This window comes from Rana temporaria, chromosome 2, assembly GCF_905171775.1.
Source record: "Rana temporaria chromosome 2, aRanTem1.1, whole genome shotgun sequence".
Taxonomy (NCBI): domain Eukaryota; kingdom Metazoa; phylum Chordata; class Amphibia; order Anura; family Ranidae; genus Rana; species Rana temporaria.
In genome coordinates this window covers 445366254-445392726 of record NC_053490.1, presented here as the reverse complement: position 1 = coordinate 445392726, position 26473 = coordinate 445366254, and the positions used below count along the sequence as shown (strand labels likewise).

Sequence of the window (26473 nt, the reverse complement as noted above, 5' to 3'; positions counted from 1 at the left end):
CAAAACCAATGTTTTTTCCGCTCTGATTCAGCAGGTGCTCTGTTAACCGATTCCCTGCTGACTGGACCAGACATGATCTGTATTAAAGGGGCTTAAGGTTGATTTACTCCTGTTATTTGCCCTGGTGACCACTGAAAATCCAAAGTTAACTTTTCCCAAAAAACAGAAATAGAGGAAAACGGGGGCACATGTTCCAGTGATTTTCTCTCTTTCTATAGTGCCCATTGAACTGGAAGTGAAGGGAAAATCTCCCCAATTGCAAAAATAAATAAATAAATGTATGGGTTTGGACTATTAACTGCGGTAGGGAAAACTATAAAAAAAAATGACTTTAGATATACTTTAAGTACTGAAAGCCTCAATTTCTCATTATCGATATGGATCTCATGAATCAGTATTAAAGCTCAAGTTTAAAGGCTTTTTTCGTTTTTCTCAATAGACACTTCCTAAAACCTCACAATTGTTGCCATTCAGAAGCTATTTTAAGGAGTGAGAACCTTCATGACAAACTTTTTTTTTTTCAGAAGTATGTAAACATCAGACAATAGTAAGATACTACAAGAAATAGCTTATGAAGCATTTGCATTGATAACATTAAGTAATTGCATTTGTGAATCAGCTAATGCCATGTTTCAATACAAATGAGGCACACAGAATAAAGCAAAGAAAAACTCTCTCACATGGTATAGCTCTGTGAAGTTATCATGTTTTAATACATTCTAGAATACGGACTTACCTTCATGGTTGGTGGTGCTGTGGCTGGTGGTGACACTGGACGATCCGGCACTGTGGCTTCTGAAGAGTTTAATAGCTCTTGTTTTCTGCTGATGTAAAGGAGACACATATTAACAAAGTGATATAATACATTTGTATATCATATATCTGTATGTATTTTGAAGTTTCATATTCTCCCCATGCTATCTCTACTTTACAGTAAGCCATATAGTATATACAATTATTGCCACTATTAACTGTTCAAACTAAAGACCTGCTTGAATAAAAACTTGAACACAGTCAAGGAGCACTATACAAATTATGCTAACCCATTAGGAATCAATCGGAATCTATATTTTACTGCCATCATTACAGTATACTGAATTCGGATTGGTTGCTTTGTATAATGCATTTTTCATATGTTTACTATTCTGTACATCACCTAACTGAATAATCCTAATTGATTACATGCAAAACGGGACATCTTACCACAATTCCATTGTGACTTCGGAAAGTGCGTGTCCTATAGCCCAGGTGATGAAGGTAAAACTAATTTCAGGTGCCTAACACCCAGGAACTCACAGATAGATTTGCGTTGTCATGACAACCTCATTACGCCAAATTTCCCTTGCACCTCCCTCCTCTATTCTCCCATCTGGCAATAGCCTCTTATAAAGCATATTCTATTTGTCTCTGGCTTTCCTCTTTGTAGAATGAATGATTACACAAAGTGCATTTGAAGGGATAGAAGCAGGAGACGACTATATATAATGAATATAAAACTGGATGCACTGTTGTGTCCTTGTGCAATCAGAATCAGTACAGGCAAAGACACAAGGCCATAGGAAATAATGTATAGAAAAATGCTTTTAAAGTGAAATACAGGGAAACAAGTTCACTTTCTTGGCATATCAAGTCAAAGGTTAGTCATATAGGAGTTTGTAATAAACAGGTTTTCCTTTACACCATGCACACAGTAGGCTGTCATGTGCCTGAAAAGTACAAAGATGATGCATAAAACACATTCATCTAATCTATAGAAACTAGATATCATCTCTAGAACTGCCAGAGCAATCAAATTCAAATGGGGAAACATTTCTATTGCCTAGTACACATGTCCATAAGGCCTTTGATAGCGTCGAGTGGGAGTATCTTTGTGCGGTGATGCGGAAGTTTGGGTTTGGGAATGGATTCATTGCATGGGTGCAGCTCCTATACTCATCCCCAGTAGCAGCTGTACGGGAGGGGGTAGGGATTTCAAACACTTTTAATCTACATAGGGGCACACGACAGGGCTGCCCCCTGTCCCCCCTCCTGTTTGCCCTGGATACTGAACCCCTGGCTGCCATGATCCGTGCAAATCCCTCAGTTCGGGGATTCCAATATGGCGATCTTCATGAGAAGATCATGCTATATGCAGACGATACCATGCTGCTCCTGGGTGACACTTCTGCTTCCCTAGCAGAGGCCATGACTGTAGTGCGGCGGTTCGGGGAATACTCGGGTTTGATTATTAATTGGACCAAGTCCTCTCTCCTGTTGCTTGACCGTCAGCCCCCCTTGTCCACAAAGACTATACAGGACATCTCTGTCTCGGCGTCTTTCAGGTATCTTGGCATTCAGGTTACCGCATGTTTGTTGGACTATGTCAATCTCAACCTCACCCCTCTGATCAATCGCTGTCGCGATCTGGTCAAGGTATGGAGTAAGCTGAAGCTGTCCCCGGTGGAAAGGGTGAACTTGATAAAGATGATCCTCATGCCTCAATTACTGTATGAACTCCACAATTCCCCAATGGTCATTCCCCTGAAGAAGTTTAGGATCATTAACTCAATCTTTCGTTCACTGCAGGCATAGTAACAGCTCAATAGAATATGTCTTTGTTACACTAATGTAATAATTAATGTTATAAGGTAGCAAAAATAATATCCCAAAGACATCACTATGATTTTACATGTTTGTAATGGGTCCCCATAAATGTTTTTCAATTAACTATGATAAACTAATTAAATATATACTTGTAACTACGGTATATATTTGTAATCTGACTGCTAGAATATGATTATAAGATCAAGTCAATACAACAAAAGATTTATAAGCCCAGCGTCTGTCACAGATCATGACTGTAGCCAATTTCTCAGTAGAAAATGTGTTAACGCTAAGAAGAAAATACATGTTTTGTATAATTAGATTGCTGCAAACCATAATAATGACAAGGTCTTGTAAAAAAAAAAAGCCATTTCAATTTTTATTATTATATTTGCCAAGTTCAGTAACAGCTGGGCTTAAATGTACAGCTCTATGCAACTCTTATCACACTGCAAACAAGGCAGGTTGCTATGGCAACCGGCCACATGGTTCCTTAGCACCACTGAGTACCGATGACCAATGTACCCAGGAGGAAGTCAGTAATTAAAGACCAAAGGAAAAAATGCACAGTGAATCACACAAGTCATCATCCTAGAAAACGATTCCAGCACCACGGAACTTAAACACATTGGTAAAATGTTCACAAAAAGAAAATTGATGCATCGACCTATCATTATTCTCTTAAGAAAGCACTGATCTCAGTTTATACTGCGCTACAGAAGCAGAAAACTAAACAACATTTCACTTCCTACAAAATGCTGGTTGCCTGGCTGCCAGGGTGATCCAATGACTTCAGTACATTGTGGCTCATTGATCCGAGTACAAGTATGCACAATAAGTGCTAGGTCACACCAGATGCAGTTCTGTGTGCTTTTTTTCTGCACTAAAAATGCATGCAGTGTTTTCCATGTATTCCAATGGCTCTAGTTCACACCAATGGAGTCAGTTTCTGGCCAGTTTCCAGTGCAGAAACAAAAAAAAATAGCGTGTTACATTTTTTCTTCACAGAACTGTACTGGAACCTAGAAAATTGTATCAAAAACGCACTGGAACTGCGTGTGGTGTGAACTGTAATGCCACTTTCACAGGGAATTGTGAACTGTTTAAAATACCAGTAAATATTGGCACAAAACCTTAAAGCGGGAGTTCACCCTAAAAAAAAATGTTAACATTCGATTCATGCTCATTTTGTCAAGGGGAATCGTGTAGTTTTTTTAAAAACGAAGCAGTACTTACCGTTTTAGAGAGCGATCTTCTCCGCCGCTTCTGGGTATGGTCTTCGGGACTGGGCGTTCCTATTTGATTGAAAGTCTTCCGACAGGCTTCCGACGGTCGCATCTATCATGTCACGAGTAGCCAAAAGAAGCCGAATGTCGGCGCGGCTCTATACGGCGCCTGCGCACCGACGTTCAGCTACTTTCGGAAAATCGTGACGCGATAGATGCGACCGTCGGAAGCCTGTCGAAAGACTGTCAATCAAATAGGAACGCCCAGTCCCGCAGCCCATACCCGGAAGCGGCAGCGAAGATGTATCTCTAAAACGGTAAGTACTGCTTCGTTTTTAAAAATACTACCCGATTCCCCTTGACAAAATGAGCATGAATCTAATGTTAAAAATTTTCATTTTCGGGTGAACCTCCACTTTAAGACTTCTGCTAGGAAGCTGAACATGAAGAGGAACTTCATCTTTCAGCATGACAACGACCCAAACCATACATCCAAATCAACAAGAAGTTTCACCAGAAGAAGATTAAAGTTTTGAAATGTCCCAGCCAGAGCCTACTGTATATCCTATTGAAAATCTGTGGAGTGATCTGAAGAGGGCTGTACACTGGAGATACCCTTACCGTCTGCTAGATTTGAAATGTTTTTGCAAAGAAGAGTGGGCAAATATTGCTAAGTCAAGATGCCATGCTGAAATCAAAATCAAAAGGAGCTTCAACGAAGTATTATGCCGCGCACATACGGCTGTTTTTCATGACGTGAAAAATGCAAATTTTTTTTAATGGTCATTAAACATGACCGTGTGTAGGCTCCAGAGCATTTTTCTCTACGTGAAAAATGGGCATTGAAAATTTAGAACATGCTCTAAATTTTTGCGTTGTTTTTCGCGTTGACGCTTTTCACGTCATGGAAAACGGTCGTGTGTAGGATTTAACGACGGGAAAAAACACGCATGAATCATAAGCAAGTTATGAGACGGGAACACTCGTTCTGGTAAAACTAGCGTTTGTAATGGAGATAGCACATTCGTCACGCTGTAACAGACTGAAAAGCACGAAGACTGAAAAGCGCGAATCGTCTCTCACCAAACTTTTACTAACACGAAATCTTGCTGATGGCGCCATCCGAATGGAACTTCCCCTTTATAGTGCCGTCGTACGTGTTGTACGTCACTGCGCTTTGCGCAAGCATTTTTTTTTCACGATTGTATGCAAGGCAGGCTTGACAAGAATCACGCCAAGAAAAATGTTTTTTTTCTAGGACATTAAAAACGGTTGTGTGTACGCGACATTAGTTTAAGGGTGTGCACACCTATGCAACCACATTATTTTAGCTGTTTATTTTTACTTCCTTCCACCGAAAAGGTTTCAGTTTGATGTTTAACTGAGTTATACAGTTTATAGGTCACATTAAAGGTGGAAAAAGTTCAGAAATGATTTATCTTTGTCTCATTTTTTTACATCACAGAAACCCAACATTTTTAGAGGGGTGTGTAAACTTTTTATATCCACTGTATATATGTTATTATCACTTATGTATGCACTGTTTGTTCTTCTAACTATAGTACCAGCAATATGCAGCATTCAAAAGACTCCTGAGGAAGCCTATACGGTGAAACATGTAGAGTGGAAGCTGCTGCACTGCTGTTTGAAACTGTATAATCCTTTGTGGTGGTTTTTATACTTTTAATGATATTTTAACTTTTGTATATGTAATAAAATTACATTGTATTAACTCTATATAACTATAAAGCAATTGTTTCTGGCACCTTTAAAGTCCCGTTGTGTTTGAATTTTTGATTTCCATAATATTTTGGAGATGTAGTGCCTCTTGGCCTTTTATTGCCTGACATATTGAGTTGAAAACTGGATTATGCTTTATTGTTTATTGTTTTGCCTACCTCTAAATCAACTGTGTGCAACGAATGCAGCCACTACATCTAATGTTTGGTAAGCTGCAATCAATTAAATTTTTGTTCTTGGGTGTATTACTGCTTTAAAAAAGAATATTCCAATGATTACACTAGTTCCTGTGAGAACTGTCTAAAGCCTCATACACACGACCAAGTTTCTCGGCAAAAACCAGTGCAGAAGAAACCGGTCGTGTGTACATTTTCGTCGAGGAAACTGCCGAGAACCTCGTCGAGCCAAAAAGAGAGCAAGTTCTCTATTTCCTTGACGGGGAGTCTGATTTGGCTCGTCGAGATCCTCGACGGGCTGGTTTTCGACAAGAAACTCGGACGTCTGTATGCTAAGAAACCCGCGCTTGCTCAGATTAAAGTATGAGACGGGAGTAAAAGTAGCATTTGTAATGGAGATAACACATTTTTAAAGCTGTAACAGACTGAAAAGTGCAAATCGTCTCTTACCAAACTTTTATTTAACACATGAAATTAGCAAAAGCAGCCCCAAGTGTTTAGCCAGTGGAATCGAACTTCCCGTGCCATTGTATGTGTTATACGTCACCGCGTTTGAGAACGAGGAGATTTTGGCTTGACTGTGTGTACGCAAAGCAAGCTTGTCGAGTTCCTCGACAAGCCTAACAAGGAACTCGACGAGGAAAACGATGTGTTTCGCCCGTCGAGTTTCTCGGTCGTGTGTACGAGGCTTAAGAGATTTCCCTTACTTTGGTGAGTTTTGAAGTTTTCACATTAGATATACTTTAATGAATTCTACTTAATATACCGCGATTGGCTAACAATAGTAAAAGTGGAAAATGAAAAATAGCATACAAAAAGTGTACATAAATATAACACAATGATGAGTGATAAAGACACAACCCTGCTGTGTATGCTGACACTCAAAAGAGTCAACCCAAGTAGACATGTTGTAACCATCCATACCCAATAAAAGAGATATGTCTCGCCACTGTTATACACATTACATGATTCATCCATTCATTTTATAGATGACTTATGCATGCAAAGTTGAAAACACCCCCAGGCCAATATGAAAATGGATTTCCCAACTAATCTAAAATGTACTGTACATGTGAATTAAAGTGTTACTAAACCCCCAACAGTAAAATCAGCCCATATATGCAGTAAAGCATGCTTGTTATACTCACTGTGGATCCTATGGGATCAATCCTCGGTATCGTGTAAAAAGGCTGTTTGATCCTGTCTTCTCTGATCCTCCCCTTCCCTAATACATCTCCTGGATAAGACTGAGCCTTTGAGTCGCTCTGCACATGCTCAGTTTGGTGTGCTAGAGAGTTTTTTTATTTCCTTGGGAGTGTGCATGTGATCTGCCCACATTCAGTGTGAATGGTCCTGCAGGCTTCTGGGAGTGGACCTGTGATGTGGGAAGCTGCAGGCAAAGATAGGGGGACCAAGTACTAGGTATTAAAGTAAGTACCCGCTTCAGTAAAGAAGTTTTATTGTACCAAATGTGGTAGAGAAGGGGGGGGGGATAACATAAAGCGGAACTTCTCCTTTATGTTCTGCTTTAAGCAGAACACTAGCCAAAAATAGGAAAATAAGATAAAAATGAATAATCCATTAACTAATAAAATAACAAAGAAAAAAGTAAACGAGTTGTGTGATGACACCTCTCAGTATTGACCAAAAAGGTCAGCCAAATAAAGTCCAGAAATAAGTGCACATGTAGATTGAAACAAATGTGTAATTAATCCAAAAATAAAGTTCAATACTATGAATATTGCTGAGTCCAATTCTTGTATATAATGCTGGATCGGTTTCTGGATGAAAGTAATCTGTCTGACCCTTACCAGAAATGAAGATCCCAAGGATCAGAATGAGCCATCCATAATGGAGATCAAGAATCCAATCACAGTGGATGTGGAAGCTCCAACTTCAGCGAACTCGACCGATTAAGACGTTTTTAAAAAGCAGATAATGACAGTAGCCGGCCGGCAGACAAACGAGGCACGTCCTCGGTACGCGGTGACGTCAGCACGACAACCTCCCAACGTTTCGTCTTCAGATAGACTTGCTCATTCCCGTGAGCAAGTCTATCTGAAGACGAAACGTTGGGAGGTTGTCGTGCTGACGTCACCGCGTACCGAGGACGTGCCTCGTTTGTCTGCCGGCCGGCTACTGTCATTATCTGCTTTTTAAAAACGTCTTAATCGGTCGAGTTCGCTGAAGTTGGAGCTTCCACATCCACTGTGATTGGATTCTTGATCTCCATTATGGATGGCTCATTCTGATCCTTGGGATCTTCATTTCTGGTAAGGGTCAGACAGATTACTTTCATCCAGAAACCGATCCAGCATTATATACAAGAATTGGACTCAGCGATATTCATAGTATTGAACTTTATTTTTGGATTAATTACACATTTGTTTCAATCTACATGTGCACTTATTTCTGGACTTTATTTGGCTGACCTTTTTGGTCAATACTGAGAGGTGTCATCACACAACTCGTTTACTTTTTTCTTTTTATATAGTCACCTATATGTGAATTTTTGAGCGCAACTCCCTTTTATAATCATCCGTGTTTATGTTGTATAACATTTTTGAGTTTGCTGCTGTTTTTATTATTTTTTATTTTTGGTATGCGCAATTTTTTCACTTTCTACAATAAAATAACAAAGCCAACTTTTGCTGCAATAGTCACCTTGAAACCAGAGATTTACCCCGCTGTACTTTTTCTCTACACAAGAAAAATAAAAAAAGGGGGCGCACCAGTCTAGTGCATTATCCCTTGGATAAATATTTACTAAAAAAGAGCTCAGCTCTGATCAAGAAGGTCGTCCTTTGAAACGCATAAGCCGGCAGTGGCCCTCATCACATCCCATATGATTATCTGGAGTGCGTTTGGGCACGATCTATTGTCGCCACTTGTGGGAAATTGTTACATTGTGAACCTTTTAGCTACACTAAGTAGTTTTATTTATCTTTTTTTTAATAAGTATTTATCCAGGGGATAATGCAATAGGCTGGTCTGCCCCCTTTTTTTCTTTTTCTTGTTTATTGCCAGGATACCCCTATCATTGAAGGGCAGCAAGGCCAGTGACATATACCATCACAAAATATAGACTTTCCGGTAATCCACTAGTGTGCAGGGGTGTTTGTTTCCTGTACTTTTTCTCTACAGCTTGTGACTGGACAGTGAAAGGAGAAGCAGTACAGTGATGAGCTCATCTCTCTGTCAAACTGCTTTTTCCTCCTATCAGCTTGCATCTTATCATGTACTGATTGGCTTATTGTACTGCTTCTTTCCCTCGTGCTCCAGCCCTACTGTACAGACTGGATGAGGCTAATCCCAGATCAAATTCAGCTACTTACATTGCTTGCATTTTAAAATACATTTATTGATATATTAACGGTGACAGAGCTATATTATTGCTAAAGTTCTGCTTTACAAGAACAGAACTTTAGAACTATACTTTTACTTTTCTAGAGCTTGAACTGTAAAACATATCTTCTCAAACCAAATCCTAAAAATCTATACATATAAAATATTAATAGTGAAGTGTATCTTCAGTAATATTTTATAGAGATTCAATAGCTTGATATGTGAAATGTCTGATTCTGTTAATTATTGAATAATATGGTTTCAACTAGATTACCATCCAACCACATTCCTTATCATAAAGTGTATCTTTCATCGACTGTTATTTTGCATTAGGCCAACCTCTGTAAGTACTTTGTAATAAATATTTATGGCACTTTTTTACCTGCCTGTTCACAGAAAATTCTTGGAAAACGAGTCAGGCTGATCCTGCCAGCAGTATATACTCCATTTTTTTCAGCACTGTTAGGCAGTATAGGTAGTAACACTGGCCCAGATTCTTAAAGGACTTACGACGGCGCAGCGCCATGTACGCCGTCGTAAGTCCTAATCTGGCCCGTCGTATCTATGCGACTGATTCTTAGAATCAGTTACGCATAGATATCCATTAGATCCGACAGGCGTAAGTCTCTTACGCCGTCCGATCGTAACTGCAATTTGTTTTTGCCCGCTAGGTGGCGCTTCCGTCGATTTCCGCGTCGAGTATGCAAATTAGCTATAGTATACTTTTGCTGATAGGTGTCCCTCATTCCTATCTCAGAAAGTTGGGATAAGGATTTGCTGCATGTGCTGACTGGGCACAAGCTGTTAGGAAGAGAGAGTAAAGCTTGTGCCCAGTCAGCACATGCAGCAAAACCTTATTGGGTCATGGTGCTGTGCATTCCAGTCTAAATGTTGCTGTGCAAGGAATAAGGAGGCTGATATCAAGACAGATTTAGATACGTATGCTGATTGCATGAAAAAAATTGTTTTTAATGAATGTGTAACTGCATTAACTGATGTCTGTGGTTCAGTTTTGAATATGCCTATAATATTAATAGCATAATTACTACAAACAGAATCATGTAATTATCTCAAAATTGTTTTCATACAATATAAACTATGCATCTGGCTTGCTTACTTCCGCAAATATTAGGAAAAACAACTCAATAAACTCTTACTTCAAGCCTAGGTTCACACTGCTGCAAATTCAAAATTGCGGTAAAATGCGCAATTTTACCGCGATTTCGCGGCTGCGATTTTGCCGCGATTTCGCTGCGATTTCGGCCACAATTTAATGTAAATCGCGGCCCGAAATTGCAAAAAGTAGTACAGGAACTACTTTTTGAAATCGCAGATGCGGCGTCGCACTGATTAGGACAGTGCCATTGCCGACAATTGCCGCCGATTTGAGATGCGATTTGACATGTCAAATCGCATCTCAAATCGTTCCAAATCGTACCCAGTGTGAACCAGGGCTAAATCAAATTGTGCAAGAAGTAAAATTGTTAGGTAGATTGCTAATTACTATCAAAAAAACTCTGCTACATTTTTAAATCAGAAAGCCCGCTAAATGTACCCTACAATGATCCAAACAAAGCACTCACATGACCATTTAAAAATTAGGGGCCAAATCCACGTACCTCCGCGTAAATCTAAGCGGGCGTAGCGCATCTCAGATACACTACACCGCCGTAACTTAGTGCGGAGGTTCCTTATCCACAAAGTATTTGCACCGTAAGTTACGGCAGTGTAGTGTAAATGTGTCGGCGTAAGGGCGCGGAATTCAAATGACAAAGATGTGGGCGTGTTTTATGTTAATTCAACTTGACCCCACGTAAATGACGTTTTTTTTTAACGGCGCATGGGCCATCCGTGGGGGTACCCCAGTGTGCATGCTCAAAATCACGTCGCAAATAGCAAAAAGCCCTATTTGCGAATGTTTTACGCAAATGACGGAAAATTTGACGCTGGCCCGACGTCCATACTTAACATTGCGTACGCCTCATAGACCCAGGGGTAACGTTACACCGAAAAAAACCTTACATAAACAACGTAAAAAAATGGCAGCTTCTTTGGCTAAAAAACTATAGGGGGTTTACTTTTCCTGTGAACGTTCACAGCGTCTCCCCGCAGAGATGTAGTTCCAAGGGAGGGGGCGAGCATGCTGACTAACCCCCAGCCAGAACAGCTCGGATGATGGGGGCAAGCTTACTGAGGAGGAGCAGGAAGTGTGAAATTCAGACAAAGAAAGGAACCTATTTATAAAATAAAAGACAAACCTTTACAACCCCTTTAAGTGCACACATATATTTAATTAGAGAGGGGTGTGCCAAAGAAGGGAAAAGCCACCTGGTGCTTGTAGGGCTGCTTATCTCAGGGTAAAAAACTACTAATGCCTAGTACATACGATCAGAAAATCTGATGGTAAATGCTGTGTTCAAAGTGATTGTGCGATAATCTGAATGTAATGCCAGAAAATCGGACGAAAAATACTGCCATCAAAGCGGTTGTACAATAATCTGATCATTATTGCACAGCGCTCAAGAGCCGATCAAGACAGTTCATGCTAATTTATCCAAGTGGAAACATTTTCTCCAGAACGACTTTAATTTAATCAGTACAGTATTCATCTGAAAAAAATCAGAAGACCAAAACCATGCATGCTCGGAAACAAAAGAATGCATTACAATACAATAGAACACATTACATGACTACCGAACTTGTATTCTGTCCTACGAGAATTTTCATAACTTTAGTAACCTCTTCATTTTCGATATGAGACTAGCATGCAAAGAAAACAGACGACCATTCATCTGATATCCCCATCGTGTATACAAACTAGCCTACCACATAGATCAGTTTCCCAATTTGTGGGGACCCCTAATAGTAGAATTATTTTCGTAGTGTGGGTTGTCAGCACCCAAGGCAAGACAAGTAATTTGTGGCCCTAACCCGCAGTCCCTTCAACTCGTACAGTATTAAAACCCCTTATGGTAGACTTTAAGATTTACCAATTTTTCTCTTTCTTTTCCTTTCTTTTCCTTTTATTTCTCTCTATCTCCCCCCTCCATTTCTCTCTCTTATTATTTCTCTCTCTCTTTTTCTTTGTCCATCCCCCTCTTTTCCTTTCCCTTCCATATATGGGGTAGTTGGGATGAGTGGCAATGCTGGGGGGAGTTCTGATCAGCCAACTTAGGTGCTCTTGATCAAGGTCATCTGCTGATCTGAGAACTGTAGTGGGAACTTTTAATGACAACTATAATCACAGGTAGTGTGACTCACTGTGTCTTCGGCTTCACTGTGTCTCTCACTTTGTGGTGTCTCATAGCAGTGACACCTATGCCGAAATCAGGGTCTCCTCCAGTCCCTCCCACTTCACATTCCTCACTAGTCAGCTGACCTCTAGTTGTTGCTCTTCAGCCATTCCATGAACTGAATGGGCAGCTACAAAGAGGTTGAGTGGGTGGCCGCGAGCTCCATAAACAGCCCAGCTGGGCGGCCACAGGCTCCAGGGACAGTCCTGCTGGACGGCTGCAAAAAGGATGGGAGAGCGGTGCGGGCTTTAAGAACAGCCCAGGATTCGGTGACCCCTGGCAAATCATCATTTGACCCCCAGGTTGAGAACCACTGACATAGATCATTCCCTGTGTATGGGTAAGCATACTATCATGTCATACCCAGCCCCTTTCCTTCTCCTCAGTTGTGCCTCTTTTTGGGCTGATGTGTAGACCTCTCTAAAAATGTAATTACTAAAAGGACAATAAACCTTTCATCTATCCTCCTAAATAGGCGTTCCTAATTGATTGACATCCTTCCGACCGGCGCATACAGCGGGTCACGAGTTGCCGAACGTCGGTGCGCAGGTGCCGTATAGAGCCGACTCGCAGTTCGGCTTCTTTCTGCAACTCGTGACGCGCCGTATGCGCCAGTCGGAAGGATGTCAATCAATTAGGAACGCCCAGTCCCGCACATTACATACCCGGAAGCGGCGGTGAAAATACGGTATGTACGGCACGGGAAAAAAAAAAACAGCCGATTGTCATTCTGACAACTCGGCTGAATGTCATGTTAAAAACCTTTTTTTTTTTTTTTTTGCTACAGGTAAGCCTATATTAAGGATTACCTGTAGCTAGCCTGGATATCTCCTAAACCTGCACAGTTATCCCCCTGTGTCTGCATGTGCCGAAGTGATCGGCACATGCGCATTGCACATGCCCATTGCTTCAGTTAGCTGTGCCGTAACCGGCGGCTCCCGTGCGCATGTGCGGGAGTGACGTCATCTCGGCTCAGGCTAATCACAGCGCCGGAGCCGCGATACCCAGAAGCAAGCTCCGGGAGAGATGTCCGCGGCCGGAGGGGGCTGTGCATACTAGCTCATCATGCCTTTGTCTTGCAATTTTTATTTAAAAAATAAATAAAAATTTACGGGTTTACAACCACTTTAAAGACTGGATACCATGCACAACTGCACCAGATTTTGCACTCTCCAGCTTTAGTAAATCAACCCCTGTGTGTTATAACATGTCCCTCTTTCTTATCACAGAATATTTAGGGCCATATCTATAGCCACATCAAGATTAGCAGTTCACCTAAACTGAAATAGCATGGCCCACAGGATATCATACAATGTATATAGGTTTATAAAGCACTATGTAACATCAAACTCCATTTACGCCCCTTTTACCACTTCCCGACCAGTCAATAGTAAATTGACGTCCGGGAAGTTGTTCTGTATTCCTGACTTGGCGTCTATTGACATCCAGCAGGATAACATGCCGGTGCGCACCCGTGGGGGTGTGCAGCGCGGCTGTCACTAATGCAGGGTGTCAGTCTGACACCCTGCATCTCTGATCTGGGTAAAGAGCCTCCGGCGGAAGCTCTTTACCACGTGATCAGCCATGTCCAATCACGGTTGATCACGATGTAAACAGGAAGAGCTGTTGATCGGCTCTTCCTCACTCGCCTCTGACAGACGTGAGTAGAGGAGAGCCGATCGGCGGCTCTCCTGACAGGGGGGTATACGCTGATTGTTTACCAGCGTAGCCCCCCACGGATGCCCACACTGGACCACCAGGACAACCAGGGAAGGGGGCAACATGTGGATGGCCAGGTATGTACCCCATGGCCATCCACATGTTAAAAAATATTCACAATAGATGCCAATCAGTGCCCACAAATGGGCACTGACTGGCAACATGGGCATTGACTGGCAAAAATATAAAACAAGTGATGCCCAGCAATGCCACCATCAGTATTATCAGTGCCACTCCTTAGTGTCCATCAGTGCCACCTCTCAGTGCCCATCCATGCCCATCAGTGCCCACCTATCGGTGCCCATCTCTGCCACCTATCAGTGCCATCCATAAGTACCCATCAGTGCTGCCAATGAGTGCCCATCAGTGCCGCCTATGAATGCCCATCAGCGACCATCATCAGTGCCCATCAGTGCCACCTTATCAGTGCCCATCAGTGCAGCCATATCAGTGCCCGTAATTGAAGAAGAAAACCTTCTTATTTACAAAAAAAATTACAGAAAAAAATAAAACAACTTAATTTTTTTCAAAGTTTTCGGTCTTTTTTCCCCCACAAATTTCGGTCGTTTTTTAGTTGTTGCACAAAAAAATAAAATCGCAGAGGTGATCAAATACCACCAAAAGAAAGCTCTATTTGTGGGAACAACATGATAAAAAAATTGTTTGAGTACAGTGTAGCATGATCGCGGAATTGTCATTCAATTTGCGACAGCGCTGAAAGCTGAACATTGGCATGGGCTGGAAGGTGCGTAAGTGCCTGGTATTGAAGTGGTTAAAGTTAAAAGCCAGCTGAAGGGTATTGTGTAAAATGAAGTCTATAGAGGTACATTTCACTTTTTTTTTCTGAAAGCTATGACATAGCATTCGGAGAATCTGTCTGCCTAATGACTCATCTGTGCCAAGGCTAGGTTATTCTCACACTTCAGCATAATATATTCTCACTGCACCCCCCACCCCCACAAACACACATCCCTTCCGTCTAACAAAACCATATACTCATCTTTGGTCATTATGTACTCTTATCATTTGTTTTTTTCGATCTCAATAGCAGTCACTGAAATTTTTTTTTTAAATGTGAGCTAAGTCTTTTTCAGACTTAATTGAAGTATTTGGTTAAACATTAAGGGCCAGATTCACGTATAATCGCCGCATCTCTGCGGCGGCGTAACGTATCTCATTTACGTTACGCCGCCGCAAGTTTTACGGGCAAGTTCTTGATTCACAAAGCTCTTGCCTGTAAAAGTTGTGGCGGCGTAGCGTAAATCCTCCGGCGCAAGCCCGCCTAATTCAAATGATCCGGGTAGGGGGCGTGGATCATTTAAATTAGGCGCGTTCCCGCGCCGATCGTACTGCGCATGCGCCGTCCCTAAAATTTCCCAACGTGCATTGCGCTAAATGACATCCCAAGGACGTCATTGGTTTCAACGTTAACGTAAATGGCGTCCAGCGCCATTCACGGACGACTTACGGAAACGATGTTAAATTTTCAAATTTCGACGCGGGAACAGCGGGGCAGCTTTATCTTTACGCCACGTATCTCTTACGGAAACGGCGTAAATTTATTGCGTTCGTGAATCGGCGTAACGACTCATTTGCATATTCTACGCCGACCGCAATAGAATCGCCACCTAGCGGCCGGCCTAGAATTGCAGCCTAAGATCCGACGGTGTAAGTCACTTACACCTGTCGGATCTTAGGGAGATCTATGCGTAACCTGATTCTATGAATCAGGCGCATAGATACGACCGTCGGAACTCAGAGATACAACGGCGTATCAGGAGATACACCGTCGTATCTCTTTCTGAATCCGGCCCTAACTTTCTAGTAAATGACAAAGAGCAAGCATGAGCAGCCATCCAACATCCGACTATACAGCAAGGTTAGGTCCCCTTTAACTAAGGAGAGATACAGTAAAATAGATGTAAATCCTCATTTAGTTTGCTGAAGTACTGTGCATTATACTTTTTTTTTCCTTATTGAGAAAATATATTTTATTACCTATTTCCTTGTTTGATCCGGGTGCTGCTGATTAGGGATGAGTTGCAGGTTCAGTTCCAACCTAGGTTCGAACCAAAATGTTCTAATTCAGAGGTTTGTTAAATGGCCAGTTGGGCTGTGTCAAAGCTCCAAACATTTAGCAGTGGTAATACTATTCTTAAATTGGGCTCCCAAATTCTGATAAACTGCCCACCTTAAGAACACCGCAATAGCCGAGCCAAAGTTGTGGGCAAGAGGCCCTTGTTCTTATCAACATGGGGACAAGATGCTTTGCCAGGGGTATCCCCTCTGACAAAGTAACCCTCTCATGTTGAGGATATGTGGCTTAGAATGGTTTAGTATGGACATGCTCGTCCCTCCCCTATGATCAGATAAGGGTCTGGTATGATCCATTTTTAGTTTTTTTGCATGGGGTCCCTCTTGTCATCCATGCCAGAGCCTCACTAAAAATAAAGCCTAGTACACACGAGCCTAAAGTCAGGCGACATCGGGCAATTCAATAAAAATCAGTTGACATTCGCCCGTGTGTGTGGCAGCCGGCTTCTGTCAAACGTGCATGCTGGAAAACCAGCGGCCAACCGGCTCCTGATAAGCGCTCTCAGCCAATGACTAAGAGAGCTGACCGGAGTTTTCTGGCCCACGAGGGGCACCCACCTGTCAGAGCACAATAGCTCAGCGGTGGAGATCACTGTACTAACATCAGATTGTTAGTACATCGGCTCCAACCGGAGGTCGAATGATGAAAAAGATGAATGGTGTGTACAAGGCTTTAGGGTCTGGTATGTATTTTTAGGGGGAACCCTATGCTGTTCTTTATTTTTGTGGGGTCCCTCATTAACATGTATGGAAACCCCAGCCGCTTTACTTCTGTTTGCAAACAAAGCACCTGGGGACTCCCTTGATTAACAACTTAAAATAATTCTAAGAGTAGAAGTTTTTTTTTTATTATCCTAATGCATTCCAAGCACAAGAGATTTGGCTGTCTAGGACTCTCCCTCCTGATTGGCTGAGACACACATCAGGTGCCATTGATAGTCAATCAAAGTCAGTTAGCCAATGAGGAGAGAGAAGGGCAGGGCCAGGCTTCAGCTCCATGTCTGAATGGATACGCAGAGCAGTGGCTCGGCTTGGGTGCCCCCATAGCAAGCTGCTTGCTGTGGGGGGACTGAACAGGAGGGAGCGGCCAGGAACACCGGCAAGGGACCCGCAAAGAGGAGGATCTGGGCTGCTCTGTGTAAAACTACTGCACAGAACAGGTAAGTATGACATGTTTGTTATTTTTAAACAAAAAAAAAACAAGACTTTAGTATCACTTTAAGCTCTAGAAGATTTTACACCCTTCACGATCAGGCCATTGTTTTGCTGTTCTGCACTGCACTAATTTAAGTGGTAAATGCACGATCATGCAATGAAATAGCCAAATGTAATTTATATAATTTTTCTTTTACACAAATAGAGATTTCTTTTGGTGGTATTTGATCACCACTGGGTTTTTTTTTTTTTTTGTTGCGCTACATCCGAAAAAAGACAGAAAATTTGGGAAAAAATTTACATTTTTAACTCTCTGCTATAAAACATATCCAATACAAATAGTGAATATATAATCAGTGCAAATATGTCTAAAATAATGTAAAATATAGTGAAAAAATATTCAAAATTAGTAATTTATGGCCATTAAATGTAATTGCTTCCAACACTAGAACATGTCCACCAGTGACTCTATAAAAATACAAATAGATACCACAGTATAAATGCAGAGCATCGATAAAATAATCGTTAAAAAAACTCTCAGGGGCAGATCCACAAAGATCTGCCCCGGCACACCGTATCTGAGATACGATATGCCGCCGTACCTTACTGCAGTTTGGTTCGAATCCATAAAGATTTTTTCCCCCGTAAGTTACGGAGGCGTAGTCTATCTCTCGCGGCGTAACGGCGCCTAATTCAAATCGGCGAGTAGGGGGGTGTGTTTCATTTAAATGAAGCGCGTCCCCGCGCCGAACGAACTGCGCATGCGCCGTCCCTAAATTTCCCGCCGTGCATTGCGCTAAATGACGTCACAAGGACGTCATTGTTTTGACGTGGACGTAAATTACGTCCATCCCGATTCACAGACAACTTACGCAAACTAAAAAAAAAAATTCAAATTAAACGTGGGAACGACGGCCATACTTAACATAGCAGGTTTAACTATACGCCGCAAAACAGCAGCTGTAACTATACGCCGAAAAAAGCCGACTAGAGATGACGTAAAAAAATGCGACGGCCGCTCGTACGTTCGTGGATAGTCGGAAATAGCTAATTTGCATACTCGACGCTGAAAACGACGTGAACGCCACCCAGCGGACGCCGAAAAATTGCATCTTAGATCCGAAGGCGTACGAAGAGGTACGCCTGTCGGATCTAACCCAGATGCCGTCGTATCTTGTTTTGAGGATTCAAAACAAAGAAACGACGCGGGAAATTTGAAAGTATGCCGGCATATCAGTAGATACGCCGGCGTACTCGATTTGTGGATCTGTCCATGTACATCTGTGTCATGGAAAATCCTCACAGCAAATTTCTATTCCTCCTATGTGGTAACTCAATGTGACAGTTCAAATTGATCCAGTGCATACCGTGACCACCACCAATAGACAAAATGCCTGCTCAACTCCCAGCAATGACCCTTTTACAGAGTCAAATTCGCCTGATAAGATGTCTTTTGGGATGATTTTGGGATACTCCTGCAGAGAACGTATAAGAAACACGTAATTCCACTTCCACACGCTCGATTATACGTGTATCAACATATAAAAAAAATGGAAAACCATAGTGCTCTCTGCTAAATATCATTTATTAAAACAGAACATTGGGATTAAAAACACTCACATGTCTACATGAATAACAAGCATATCATCAGGTCACCACACTCAGGCCTCGTACACACGACCGAGTTTCTCGGCAAAAACCAGCAAGAAACTTGCTGGGAGATATTTTTTTGCAGAGGAAACCGGTCGTGTGTACATTTTCGTCGAGGAAACTGTCGAGAAACTCGACGAGCCAAAAAGAAAGCATGTTCTCTATTTCCTTGACGGGAATGGAGAAAATTGGCTTGTCGAGTTTCTCGACGGCTTCACAAGGAACTCGACGAGCAAAACGATGTGTTTCGCCCGTTGAGTTTCTCGGTCGTGTGTACGAGGCCTGAAACAAAAGTGCAAATGTCCTGGGTAACAGCTCCTCCCACCTGTATGCGTTACGCCCCCTATAGGGCTTCTTCAGCAAGTGTGGCACATGTTTTTCACAGAACACATGTAAAGGGAGCCTTGAAGTTTAACTAAAAGCAAAACTTTTTTGGGGGTTTTGGATAGAGTGGAGATGGATATGAACACTTGCCAATTTTTATTGTGGTCTGTGCCCCCTGTTAAAGGGGTTGTAAAGGTAAATGTTTTTTCACCTTAATGCATCCTATGCATTAAGGTGGAAAAACATCCGACGGTACCGCCCCCCCCCCCCGAACCCCCGTTTTACTTACCTCACCCCTCGAAAGTCCCGCACTCGTCCCCGTCATCCTCTTCGGTTCCCAGCCTGGCCGTTGATTGGCTAGGTTGGACGGATTGATAGCAGCGCAGCCATTGGCTGGCGCTGCTGTCAATCACATCCAATGACGTGGCAGGGCGGGGGCACTGTATCACGGGAGCGCGCCCGCAAAAGCTTTCCACCATGCGAGCTAGCTCGCATGAAGGTGGAAAGCTCTTGCGAGGAGGAGCCGAGAGAGCCGCCGAGGGACCCGAGAAGACAGGGTTGGGGGACACTCTGTGCAAAACGAGCTGCACAGTGAAGGTATATATAACATGTTTGTTATTTAAACATTTTTTTTTCCTTTAGTGTTCCTTTAAGGAGATTCACCCTCTCTATTGGTCCTATTTACCATTACTATTGAAAGTAAAAGTAAGAGAAATTGTCCCCAGAAAAGTAATAGAGGGGAAATCTTCCAATGGGGACACTGGTTCTGGTGACCTGGGGGTCCCCAAGGAACTCCCTTGATTTACAGGGATTTCCTCTAACTTCCTGTTTGGCTATGGGACATGGAGTGAAGGGAAAATTCTGCAATGGGACACAGATGGTGAAAAAAAAAACTGACAGGTGTTATAATTGCCTATAGTTCTACTTTAATGTCAGTTACAGTAAGTTATACACATTGTACAGATGCACCACTTCACAGGAACTTTAAGTGCACACCCAGTCAGGTTATTTGAAGGAATTAAAAAATTTGAATGTTTCACCTAAGGCCCCTTTCACACTAGGCGGATCCGTCGCAGCGGAGTCTGCCAGTTCCCGCCAGCTCTCTCTGTGGGTCTCCACTGAGCCGGCGGATGACAGGTCCCTTTCTGCTCACTGAGCGGGGAGGGGCTTGTCCAGCGCCGCTGTCTTCTATGGAGAGCTCATCCGATCCCATCCGCCATGGACGGATGGCGACATATCACCATCCGTCTGATTTTAGCGGATCGGATCAGGTCAGATGTCAGCGGACATGTCTCCGCTAACATCCGACGCTCCATAGAGCGGCCGTTTAGATCCGCCGACAAACCTGACAGGCGGAACGGAACGGACCAACCGTGTGAAAGGGGCCTAAGGCTACTTTCACACTGGGGCGGTAAATAGCTGCTCATTTTAATGGCGCTTTGCCACTGTTAAAGCGGTGCTTTGGTCATGCTTTTTGGGCTGCAGTGGGGTGCTTTTAACCCCCAATAAGTGGGTTAAAAGCGCCAGTGATGTGGTGCTACTGAAGCGCTTTTCAGGCACTTCGGAAGCGGTGCCCATTCATTCCAATAGGTAGTGGCGGTGTGGGATCGGTGTATACACTGCTTCCACACCGCCAAAAGATATTGCTTGCAGGACTTTTTTTACCGTTCTGCAAGTGCACCACCCCAGTGTGAAAGCACTCAGGCTTTCACACTGGGATGGCTTAAGAGGCAGTTTTCAGGCGCTTCACAGGCGCTATTTTTAGCGCTAAAACACCTGAAAACTGCCTCAGTGTGAAAGGAGTGTAAAGCCCCCCCCCCCCTCTAAATGTAACGTTTAAACTTTTTTTCCTTTGATGTCCCCCAGAGTAGTGCCCAGTCCTCCATGCCATTTCTTTGACAAATCCCTTGCTTATTAGTCTAAAAAATTGTCATTACTATTTTTAACATTTTTGGATTTGACACCTGAACCCAGGCTTATCCCTACTGCTGACAGCCTGCAGTATGTTTGGAGTCACTTCCTGTTTACATGCACTTGCTGCAGCAGCAAATATAATCCATTGCTCTGAATTGGCTCTGTAATGGTGACAGTTGTCATGGCCACTTATGGCCTTCACTAAAAGCTCATATTACATATACTGTAAAAGGCAGTCTTGGGGGGTAAAAGGCAAGAAAACTTTTCACTATTAGTGAAAAAACAAGTCCCCTGGGACACAGGACACTACTGCATCTTTAGATCACACAACCCAAGGTGGCTTCAGGAGTAACATGTACTATTTGAAGTGGCTGTAAACACTTACATGCTGTATACCCAGATTATGTCCAGGTAATACACAAGAGATAAAACAAATCCTCCTATATAAGTTGCATACCTCCCAACTGTCCCTGATTTGGAGGGACTGTCCCTGATTTAGGGCAATGTCCCTCATTCCTTCTCACATGGCCCTCATTTTAGTCAGATCTATGTAGATGTATATAAAATGCACTTTTTATCTATCAAAAAGTGTTTTCCAGCGCCAAACCTTTAATCTGGTTTTTAAATTGCTGCATTTGTAAATTCCAAAAGCCGATATAAAGGAATAGTAGTAGTAAAAAAATCACTTGTGGGCTTAACCAATCTTGTTTTTTTGTACAATTCTCCTTTAAGGGGGAGTGGCAAATGGTGTGTCCTATGCCTGCATACTTTTGCTGATAGGTGTCCCTCATTCCCATCTCAAAAAGTTGGGAGGTATGGATTTGGAGCAATGCCCCTCTGTTCCTTATTCTCCTCATTTGTCCCTCATTTTGGTCTGAAGTTATTCATGCTGATAGCAGAGGAACAAAGCAGTAGACAGAAATGAAACACAGGGTCAGATTTTTGTACATTCTGCGGCGGCGTAGCGTAAGCCATTTACACTACGCCGCCGCAACTTACTGGAGCAAGTGCTGTATTCTTCAAGCACTTGCTCCGTAATTTGCGGTGGCGTAGTGTAAATGGCCCGGCGTATCCCCGCAAAATTCAAAGGGGGTGGCTTGTATTTAAATTTAGCGCGCCCCCGCGTCGATCGAACTGCGCATGCGCTGGCCGGGAAAAAGCCCAGTGTGCATGCTTCAGCTCACAACGGAAAACGTCAATGACGCCGACGTGAGTATCATTGACGTAAAGTCGTATTCGTGAACGACTTAGAAAAACGACATAACCGACGCAAAAAGCCAACGCGGACCCGACGCCATACTTAACATGGCATACGACGGACTGGCATAAGGTTACCCCTCGTATAGCAGGGGTAACCTTACGCCTACGGAAACGACGTAAACGACGACTACGCGACGCAAATTCGTTCAAGAATCGGCGTATCAGGCTCATTTGCATAGTCAAATGAGACCTGAACGTAAACGCCACCTAGCGGTCAGCGTTGTATTGCATTTAGGATCCGACGGTGTAAGTGACTTACACCTGTCGGATCTACGGCGTATCTATGCGAAAATGATTATAGGAATCACTCGCATAGCTACCCGGGGCCAAAAACAGAGATACGACGGTGTTTCCTGAGATACACCGTCGTAACTCTTCTGAGAATCTGAGTGCTTATAATTGAAACAAGTAAACACTATAGAGGCATATAGAGTTCATATTTCACGTCTGATGTTTACAACCATTTAAAAAAAAAAGCAGAGGGATACTAAAATATCAACAACATAATGGGGGTTATTTACAAAAGGCAAATCCACTTTGCACTATAAGTGCTATCATGTGCAAGGCAAAATGCTGTTTTTTATTTTCCTTGCATGTCCCCCTCGGATCTACAGCGACTGCACTTTGCACTTGTAGTTTGCCTTTCGGAAATAACCCCCAATGGCTATAATGCAGTTTTGTGTGGGGTCAACTATGCTCTAATGATCTGCTCCACTCATAATCTGAAAGATTGCCGTCAAATGTACATAGATTATGGCTGAGCAAACTCATCATAACTATTAACTAAAATTTGATTGGCTGCCCAGTCCATACACAACACAATGGGGTAGATTCAGTAGAATGGCGCTTCTTTGTGCGGGCGTAACGTATCCTATTTACGTTACGCCTCCACAACTTTTACAGGCAAGTGCCGTATTCTTAAAAGAAAGTTGCGGCGGCGTAGCGTAAATAGGCCGGCGTAAGCCCGCCTAATTCAAATTGTGAAGAGGTGGGCGTGTGTTTTGTAAATCAACCCTGACCCGACGTGATTGACGTTTTTCACAATGGCGCATGCGATGTCCGTGGAATTTCCCAGTGTGCATTGCTCCAAAGTACGCCGCAAGGACGTCATTGGTTTCGACGTGAACGTAAATGACATTGAGCCCCATTCACGGACGACATACGCAAACGACGTAAAATTTTCAAATTATGTCGCGGGAACGACGGCCATACTTAACATTGGTGCGCCGCATATACGCCTCATATAGCAGGGGTAACTTTACGCCGGGAAAAGCCTAACGTAAACGGCGTAAATGTACTGCGTTGGTCAGGCGTTCGTTCTAGAATTCGCGTATATAGCTGATTTACATATTCTAGGCGTAAATCAGCGTACAAGCCCCTAGCGGCCAGCGTAAATATGCAGTTAAAATCCGACGGCGTAAGAGACTTTCGCCGGTCGGATCTAATAGAAATCTATTCTATGAATCAGGCGCATAGATACGACCGGCCGGACTCAGAGATACGACGGCGTATCTGGAGATACGCCGTCATATCTCCTCTGTGAATTTACCCCCAATAAATATTTTAGGGCCAAACAACAGCACAGCAGTGTGAAACCTCTCCTATTTTTTTTTTTTTTTTCAATAACTGCAACTTTACATGATTCTTTCACATAGTTTCAATGCATTCCCTTTGAAAACAAAGTTTCTTTTTTAAATGGTCTTTGTGGTAGTATCCAAATCTTCTCCAGCTTCAAATTTTCATTGTGTCATGAAAGCAACGCAAACAAGTGACCACATCAGTATTCAGGAAATACGGGGCCAGATTCAGGTACAATTGCGCCCGTGTAACGTAAGCCATTTACGTTACACCGCCGCATGTTTTCAGTTTTAGTGCCCGATCCACAAAGCACTTACCTGGAAACTTGCGGCGGTGTATCGTAAATACGTCCGGCGCAAGGCGGTCCAAATCGAATGGGCGGGTACAATTTAAATTAGGCGCGCTCCCGCGCGGGACCTACTGATGCTCCGTTTCGTAACTCCCGCCGTGCTTTGCGCGAACTGACGTCATTTTTGCGATCGGCGACGTGCGTAGCGTACTTCCGTATTCCCGGACGTGTTACGCAAACGACGTGAAATTTTAAATTTCGACGCGGGAACGACGGCCATACTTTAGACAGCAATACGTTTGCTGACTAAAGTTAAGGCACCCAAAACGACGACTAACTTTGCGACGGGAAACTAGACTAGTGGCGACGTAGCGAACGCGAAAAACCGTCGTGGATCGCCGTAACTCCTAATTTGCATACCCGACGCTGGTTTGCGACGCGAACTCCCCCCAGCGGCGGCCGCGGTACTGCATCCTAAGATCCGACAGTGTGAAACAATTACACCTGTCGGATCTTAGGGATCTCTATGCGTAACTGATTCTCTGAATCAGTCGCATAGATACTCTGAGAGATACGACGGCGTATCTGAGATACTCCGTCGTATCTCCTTTGTGAATCTGGGCCACGGTTCCTATTGTCCATCCATCCATCATCTGTCATTTGTAACATGTATAGTGCAGTGTTTTTATCAAGCAGACATCATTGACAAATGAAAGTTGTTCTTATACGCCCCCTAGTGGAGCTACAATACTATCTTTAATATGATCCACATGTTCAAATTAAGGCAGGCATTAGCTTGTGTCATACATATAGAGAAAAATATACATTTTCCCAGGCTATAATGCAAATTGAATGAGTAAAGTAATCATTTGGGGAAAACTGCTGCTAAAAATAGAAAGACACATTGTTGTCTGCTATGAACATAGACAAAAAAAAACCACAACCTCATAAAACAAGAGTGCAAAAAAAAAACAGTTTAAAGTTAAAGTTTGCTACGGGTCACAGCAGCTTGCTCATCGCCCCTTTGTTTCTGCCCTTGTCTATGGCCTGTAGGAAGGTTGCACTCCTTCTCCTTCTGGAGCAGCACGCAATGCATGTGAATTAATAACAATGAGGGTGGGACGCTGGAGATGACAGAACCTCGCTCATCTGGCGCTTGTACATAATGTATGAGAAGAACCTGAACTGTCACATTTAATGTTGGTCAAAGAGCTCAATGTATTTATGAAGTCACTTATTATTATGGTTACAAAAAGATATCACTACTGGGCCGGATTCAGAAAGAGATACGACGGCGTATCTCCTGATACGCCGTCGTATCTCCAAGGCCGACCGGTCGTATCTATGCGCCTGATTCATAGAATCTGGTTACGCATAGATATCCCTAAGATCCGACAGGTGTAAGTGACTTACACCGTCGGATCTTAGGCTGCAATTCCAGGCCGGCCGCTAGGTGGCGCTTCCGTATAATTACGCGACGAACAGGCAAATGAGGAGTTACGCCGATTCAGAAACGAACGACCGCCCGGCGCTTTTTTTTTACGTCGTTTGCGTTCGGCTTTTTCCGGCGTATAGTTACCCCTGCTATATGAGGGGTAGCTAATGTTAAGTATGGCCGTCGTTCCCGCGCCGAGTTTTGAAATTTTTACGCTGTTTGCGTAAGTCGTTTGCGAATACGGATGGACGTAATTTACGTTCACGACGAAAGCAATGACGTTCTTGCGACGTCATTTAGAGCAATGCACACTGGGAGATTTTACGGACGGCGCATGCGCCGTTCTAGTAAAACGTAAAAAACGCGGGGTCAAGGGAAATTTAAATAAAACATGCCCCCTACATCCCCATTTGAATTACGCGGCCTTACGCCGCAACACATACTCTACGCCGCTCTAACTAAGGGCGCAAGTTCTTTGCGAATAAAGAACTCGCGCCAAAGTTAGAGCGGCATAACGTATCGGAGATACGTTACGCGGGCCGGACAGATACGCCAATGTGTCTGAATCCGGCCCAGAGTGTTTATTTTTTTAGTAATGCTTGTGGTCCATGAATTGCAGACATGCTTCTGTTAAAGCACTGTTCACTTAGCTGTAGCCTCCATTCACATCTGCTCGTTTCTTTTCACATGGC

The 26473-nt window shown here is 43.1% G+C and overlaps 1 protein-coding gene across 8 annotated transcripts in view; it reads right to left on the bottom strand.

Annotated features, from left to right (window-relative positions):
- RAP1GAP2 (RAP1 GTPase activating protein 2) overlaps positions 1-26473 on the bottom strand; it is a 794986-nt gene that overhangs the window by 292191 nt on the left and 476322 nt on the right. For 6 of the 8 annotated variants that reach the window (XM_040338455.1, XM_040338453.1, XM_040338460.1 and 3 more), the window contains one exon: positions 737-824. In XM_040338455.1, the coding sequence (XP_040194389.1) occupies positions 737-824 (88 nt within the window). The remainder of the gene's footprint in view (positions 1-736; positions 825-26473) is intronic. The other 2 variants (XM_040338454.1, XM_040338457.1) reach the window with 1 other exon arrangement.